The sequence below is a fragment of the Galleria mellonella genome, unplaced genomic scaffold, assembly GCF_026898425.1.
Source record: "Galleria mellonella isolate WM207_F2 unplaced genomic scaffold, CSIRO_AGI_GalMel_v1 utg36, whole genome shotgun sequence".
NCBI lineage: Eukaryota > Metazoa > Arthropoda > Insecta > Lepidoptera > Pyralidae > Galleria > Galleria mellonella.
The window spans coordinates 3932402-3940263 of NW_026442086.1; the positions used below are offsets into that span (position 1 = coordinate 3932402).

The 7862-nt window shown below is 34.0% G+C and overlaps 1 protein-coding gene across 1 annotated transcript in view; it reads left to right on the forward strand.

Annotated features, from left to right (window-relative positions):
• LOC113520489 (lissencephaly-1 homolog) overlaps window positions 1-6383 on the forward strand; it is a 37483-nt gene extending 31100 nt beyond the window's left edge. Inside the window, exons 6-10 of the mRNA XM_026905826.3 lie at window positions 445-622; window positions 1155-1290; window positions 2016-2171; window positions 2728-2923; window positions 3662-6383. Of these exons, the coding sequence (XP_026761627.1) occupies window positions 445-622; window positions 1155-1290; window positions 2016-2171; window positions 2728-2923; window positions 3662-3735 (740 nt within the window). The 3' untranslated portion in view covers window positions 3736-6383. The remainder of the gene's footprint in view (window positions 1-444; window positions 623-1154; window positions 1291-2015; window positions 2172-2727; window positions 2924-3661) is intronic.
• The last annotated feature ends 1479 nt before the right edge of the window (window positions 6384-7862 follow it).

Consider the following 7862-nt stretch of genomic DNA (forward strand, 5'->3'; position numbering starts at 1 on the left):
TACTATCTAACTCGCGCAGGCATTTTTGTTCTAAAAATCTTTGCCCATTGCCATTTTGCATTGCGAAGCAGAAATGTTTTATAGTCCTTTAGATTGTAAAAAATAGTGAAGATGTAAATCTAAAGTTGTGTGTCAGTAAATAAAAGGCAATATATTATTATAGTATAAAACGATATATAACTATCACCGTATTCATAAAATCCATCTCTATATCATAAAATATAAAATAATGTAGGTGTAGATAGACTGTGTAAAAGATGGCATGACTAGAATAGGAGTGAATGCGAAAATGACTGCGAATAGATGTGAATGGAAGGGGAAAACATAACGCCAAACCAGAATTGGAATAAGGGCAGGAAGATGTTAGAAATTTGCCCAAAGGTCGCACTCGCAACACTAGTAGTAGTTGTAGTATGAGGCATCATTATGTTATATTTTTTCCAGTATCATGCAGTGCAGACATGTCAATCAAGCTGTGGGATTTCAACCAGACTTTCGAGTGCGTAAAGACGATGCATGGACACGATCACAATGTGTCGTCGGTGGCGTTCTCTCCTAGTGGTGACATAGTCTACTCGGCCAGCCGCGACAAGACTATTAAAGCATGGGAAGTGGCCACTGGGTAAGTAGATGCTAGACTACTCATTAGGTACCTTTTGAAGGGATTATCAGCAACCTTTCTTTGTTGCACTTTCGCTTAGCGGTGTTATTTCAAAGTAATTTATAAAATAATTACTCAGTAAGTAATATATTGCTGTTATAATACGAGGACAAGTAGGGTTTTTGTTAATGGTATAATTAATCTAGTAGATTCCATGATGGTACCAATTTTTTTGTGTAGAACTCTTATTTCTATCAGAAATGACAACGCGCTAATAAACAATGGAAGTGATGAATCCTTAAAAGATGCGACTAAATATTCATAAAATAATTATTGAAAGATTTTAAAAGTTTATTGTCGCCGTATTTATTATCACAAGCCATATTAATTGAAATCTACCTGGCCGTTTACATTATTATTACAAGTTACTTGGACACCACCAGACTTGGGAATACTGCATATCAGAAAACCATTATCCTCTTTTTTGTCAACTAAGTAAAAATAACAGGCGTTAAATAGTATAACCGCATTAAATACTGCGTATAAACTTCAGATACTGTATCAAGACGTACAAGGGTCACCGTGAGTGGGTGCGCATGGTGCGCGTGTCTGCGGACGGCTCGCTTCTCGCCTCCTGCTCTAACGACCAGACGGTGCGCATCTGGAACGCGGACACCAACGAGTGCAAGGTAACAAACGATACTTCGCTACTAGCTTCAATTTTGATTTTAAAAATAAATATAAGTGTAAATAAAAAAAAAATCTACCAAAACTCCCCAATAGGCGGAGGCCATTTTTAGCAATGAACCGTTAGCAGCCGCTGTGATGTTGATGATGATTATAGTAATAATATAATATGTTTTTATACTTGACACGTTTTTTTTAATTGGGCATTTAAAAGTAAGAAGATCGAAATAGATAATATTAGACAATAATATTGATATGATGACCTTACCTTATGCAATTCTGAGCCATCTCAGCTGTCGAAATGAGTAATTTAAATTTCTAAATGTATAATTTCGTAATTCTAAAACTTAGGTTAAATAAATATTATGCACATTAAGTTTCCTTGGAAACCATTTTCGATTGACAATTCGAGGTCAATGAAATTTCTATTCTTTCTTATTTTGACCGCACTGTATGTATTATTGGTCTGTTTTAGAACAACACTATTAAAAATACTATACAAACAAATGAATAATTGATGCGAGCATAAGATAGTCTGCTGATGTTTAGTAATAATATAATATCGATTAATTAACTAAATGTTCCGATTTGTTAATAATTTCTTTTAAGAGTTTCTGTGAGAATTTCATCAAAAATTGATTACCTTTTTATTATATTCTCTTAAAACAGACTATATTGTTGATATGTATACGTTGATATATTGTATTAATTAATAAACTGTGCTCAGATGGAGCTCCGCGAACACGAGCACGTGGTGGAGTGCGTGGCTTGGGCGCCTGAGGCCGCGGCCGCCGCCGTTAACGAGGCAGCCGGCGGAGACAACCGCCGCGCCAACCACGTCGGGCCCTTCCTCGCCAGCGGATCCCGGGATAAGTCCGTCAAGGTACCGCTTGCAATATAGTTACTGTATGTATTTATTTATTGGAAAACCAACAGCTTACAATTTATAGCTTAAAACAACAACAATTTATCCATATAAAAAGCCAATAACAGGTTTTCACTGACTTAGCAATATAAATTTGCCGTGGCTACAGTAATTATAAAATTTAGAAGGAAATAAAAATAACAATTATTATTAAGTATTAAAAAAAGCTTCGGCCCTTTTCGGTTCACACGACGTTCAATGCAAATAATAGGAATTCTAAAACTTTAATATTGTTGTAAATTGCACTAAAATACAAGACTCTATGGAAATAACAAGAGTTAGCTCATTAAAAATCACTTACACTTTTTAATTCGGCTTTGTCTTGTCCTAATAATATTCAAACGTAAATTGCTGGTAGTGACCAGTTGTAGTGACAACAATGTACTATTACATAGTCTAATATTTGAATTGTCCGATTTATGCCTAGCTACACAGAGATCCACGTCTCTGTAAGCGAATTTACGTCATGTGAGAGGAGTGACAACGTATATAACGTGAGGTGTTATTTTATCAGATCTGGGACGTGAGCACCGGGCAGTGCCTGGCGACGCTGGCCGGGCACGACAACTGGGTGCGCGGGCTCGCCTGGCACCCTGGCGGCCGCTACCTGCTCACCGCCTCCGACGACAAGACGCTGCGTGTGTGGGACGTCGCACACACACGCTGCCTCAAGACGCTCTACGCGCATCACCACTTTGCCACCAGCCTCGGTAAGCACGGCACCTTTATTCCAAACACCGTGTAAAAACTGTGCGAACAGTTTTCGAACGTTGGCAAAAAATGGTATTACTTAACACGATTCCCCAATTTGATTAAATGCACTTTTCCAACAAAAACCTCGCCATTTGTGATCTAATGGCAAAAGATATAACTATTTTGAATTCGTTCAAACATTCGTTCGCTAATACCTTGTAGGTTATACAAAACATGTCAAAAATGAAGTTGGACGTAAATGTAATTGCACGACATTGTTTGATCTTATAAAGAATCACTCCTCCAACTCCTAATCCTTATATGGTCCTCATATAAATAATGTCACCTGTAAATAGTGACTTGCGTAAATGAATTAGAAAAGTGTTCCTTGTCTTATATATAATCTAGGACATGCTCCATATGGGAATAAAATTTCATTTCAATCGAATAAAGAGCGATTTACAAAATCGCTTATATATAAAAACATTCACTTATGTATTAATGAAAATAATGTAAATATGAAAACTATATATATTCCCGATATTTATCAATTCTGAATTAATTTTTATGACATTTTGTATGATTTACTCCAATGTTTTTAATTTTCTTATCATGTTATTGGCTTTCACATTGTGAAATAAAATAACTTAGGTATTCAACAAAATTATTTAATGTATTAGATACAGCGTCATATTATGTAAGTATTATAGATTCGATTTCTGATGCTTATTAGTGTTTTTTTTTTTTATTTTCAGATTTCCACAGGAGCTTGCCATACGTGATATCGGGCAGCGTCGACCAGACCGTCAAAGTTTGGGAGTGTCGCTAAGAGCGTTGCCATTTTAGTAACTTAAACTCACCGATGATATCTTTATCATTATTTTCACATACCTATAGCTGCAATGAGGGCAATATGTGTTGCGATTTTAATGGTTTAATCATTTTGGAAAGAAGGAATAGTTTTGATATTTTATTAATTATATTTCCTCCTTCCACTCATTGTGGTCTTCTCTCGTACATTTGACGATGCTATGTCCGTCTAATGATCGAAATAATGTGTTCCTTGACTCCGCTCGCGAGCTTCTTCTGTTACTTCGGTGTAGATTTGCACATTCCATTATATTGTAATGGTTCATAGTTAATTTCTGTATATTTTTAGCTAATATGTGACATAAGCATAACATTGAGAACTCAATGATGGTAAAATGGATGCGACGTAGCATCTGTCATGTACCCGATCGGAACGATGGAATGAGGTGAAAAGCTGTGTTATAATTTAACAGTTCATTAATTACTCTTGTTTTATTTTATAGTTATTTTTTTTTTTATTGATAAGTGTGTTTAGATATAAATTTTATTTTGGTAAAGTAGTTAATCGTTTCTTACATGTCAACTCTAGAAAAACTTGTACCTTGATTTGTTTATTGATAGTTTAGTTTATTAAATTTGATATTGATGGTTATTCATGACAATCAGCCGAGAATTAGTATTTTTTACATAGAACACTCATACTCAAAATACTTCATCTACCATTGTACATAATTACAATCAATCGTTGTTCGTCTCTGCTCGATTCGATATACATTATGTTTGTTTGCACCAGTGCCAACATCATGAATGGATATCAATAGGGATAACGAAATTAAATACGAGTGAATAAACTTTGCTTAATATTACGATTGCTAAGGCCCAGATGCGCGCTTTATAATAACGAATGGAAGTTTCATAGGGACTTATTTTAAGTTTTGGCTATTTCAAAACTTTAACTATAAGTTAGAGCGTTTTATTTTAATGTTTTTAATTATTTATTTATATTTTCAATTTTTTATTTGTATGTCTAGTACGAATTTCCGGTCAAGTAGAGATGATTAAATTGCTAGATGTTTTAATATTGTCATGCAAATGTCATTAAATATTGTCATTTGATTTTAATTAGTAAGTTGTTTCATATATTGTCATACAAGGAATTACATAAAATGTGTGATATTTAATTAATATTTTAATTTTCCATCTATAATATGGTTGCTAGATGCAAAGATAAATTTAATTAATGGAGCCTATTATGTCGTATTAGTTATTTATTATGCTAAAGAAAACATTTGGTTGCCTGGTTATTATGACTAGTGTGTAGTCGTAGTTATAGTTGAGTATGGTCATACTATTAGATGCTTTGCCGTTAGAATATGAAGTACAATGTGTGACCAGCAAATTTTTTGCACGAACGAGAAGTAGAATATTGCAAGTTCGCAGAATTCGTTACAGAACCTCATAAAAATTAAAACAATGAACGTGCCCAAATTTTGCTGATTTTACATTACGTAAAACTTAAGTAAAGGCCTACTCTGATACCGTGCTTATCATACTAGCGAATCTCGAAATATATACAGCTCTGTGTCGTTAGTTATATCACTAGCTAGTGTTGGTAGCGGCAATGTACTCAGTTACATGGCACGGTATGGAGTTTCTTATCATATTATCATAACATCGCTTAATCAATGTAAATTCGTAAATACACAATGACCAAGGAGATTATTATAAACGTTAGTAATTGGAGAGAGCGTAGTTTGGAAGTGATGGTATAATACATAAGTAGGTACTGAACATAACAAAGGAGAATATTGTATGAGGTGCCAGAGTGGTTAATTACAATATTCGACAATATATTTTCTAGTCATTGTTAGCTAATTTCTTTAAAAGTAAACATAGCTTAAAACGCTTATATTAAATTCTGTTACTCATATTGCTCTGCAGTTTCAATATATTTACATAGCATATATAATTTATTGTAATAACGAAATTCTTTTTCCTAACTTTATTTTTTATTTCTGTTAACCAAACAATATGACACTAAAAATCATAGAATACATTCACAAATCAATCACAGCACGAGCTCTCTCCTTTTACATACACTTTTACTTGGCGCAATATAATCTCTTTGATATAAAGGTAGTCGCCCAATTTGCTTGCGATTTATATAGTAATATTTACATAAATAAGGTGTTTGTATTACAATTATTGAGTAATGTAGGTAATAATTACTGCACTCATTCAAACATGATATGCTTACCATAAGAATTATATAATAAATATATGTATCTACATTGTATTTGCATATTATGCAAAATTCTCTTAGGCGAACAAATTTGATTTTGCAATCTTAATGTAATATTTAATTTTCATGTAATATTTGAATTTTATGGAGCCAAGTTCCATCTTAATCGAGGTCAAACCTTGAAGATATTCAAATTGTATTAAATGTCTGTATAATGTTCGTCTCAGAAATTTACATATTTACATGCAAAAAAAAATCAAATACAATTGTGTGATTGATTTGTCCCCAATTGCCCCTTAAACAAGAGAATTTTGCCCATAACTGCTGTATTGTCTAAATTTATATAGAAATTTAACTACCAATATTTCATAGAATTTGGTTTAATATTTTCTGTAAATAAATCATTAAATATCTAATTTATTTTATAGTGTGTTTCCATTATTTATCTCCCAATAGAACATACCTTACTGCTAGACTGGGTTCGATTCTTAATTTAGTTAAAAAGCTAATCAACAAAGAATAAATCACAAGACAATTTTTCTAAATTTGTATAAATTTAAATGAATTAGGTCCAAAAACCCTAATAGGGTCATATTACATTTTATGCGCAGGTACTATCCTTGAGTCAAAACGATGATTCATGTTTCACAATATAATTAAAAATATTAATTTTAGAGACATTTACCAGTACAGACTTTTTTTACCAGATAAGTGTCATATTCATGTTTTGCCGCTAAACAATTCTGTGTCTGTGTTTTAAATAGAAGTACAATATTCAAGTTTGAGACGATGAGATTTTACAGAATAGGAGGGAAAACGTTTTCAGTAGTGGCAACACCTGAGGAGTACTTTTTTTTTGATGGGTGAAAATGGTATGGTAACCCCGCCTGCGCTAACGGGATACGCTGGCGGAGCACCAGTGAAGGGTGATAGATGAGAATGAAAACAGGCCAGTTAGCCCATCATGATGAATTCATCAGGAATTAATCATGATAGTTTCCAGTTACTAACAATCCCTTTCCCCCCAGACAGGCCAGTTAGTCTATCATGATAAATTCAACGAAAAATTATAATGGTTTCCAGGGGGAATCGCATGGAGGTGGACCTGATGGGGATGTCAGTACCCATTACTATAAATATAGAGTATATTGATAGCAATGGGTACTGACCTCCCCATTTCCAACAATTTCTCCCCCTTCTCTGTATATGCTGCCAGTTTATATAGATTAGGATGAAAACTTTTAATGAAATCACGATGGTTTCTAGGGGAACCGCGTGGACATGGCAAGGTATATTACTAGCAATGAAGCTTCAGTTCTACTTCTTCCCTCGTGTATTCTGTAATGTTCATGGTAGGACGAACAGGTGGACGGTCAGCTTGTGTGCTATTTCATATTGCAACAAAGGGTAATAGCATGTCAGAATAAATAACAAGTCTTTTAGTAATACCAAATGAATTCATCCACAATCCCTAACAATAAAAGTCAAATAAAGATGAATTTAAGTTCATTCTCATCTACTATCCTTTACTGGTGCTATTCTATCAACGTACAGCGGCATATGAACGCAGGAACGCCTTAATTTCCTTTACGGATTTTTTTTAATAGATCATAATGGAATTATAACTCACGGTCACGTTAACGGCAAACGCTGATGGGGCACTAGAAAATCTTTCGTTCAATTTAGCGATATATGACTTTACTAATCCGACTACTAATTATTCGACCGTTTTTATTTTTTTTTTAAGCACAGGGGGCGAAAGAGCTAGCGGCTCACCTGGTGCTAAGTGACTACCACAGTCCATGATCACTCACAACACTAAAGGCATTGCAGGTGTGCTGCCGGCTATTTAAAAAGGAATATGCTCTTTTCTTGAAAGTTATGTTGTCGTATCAGTTCGAAAA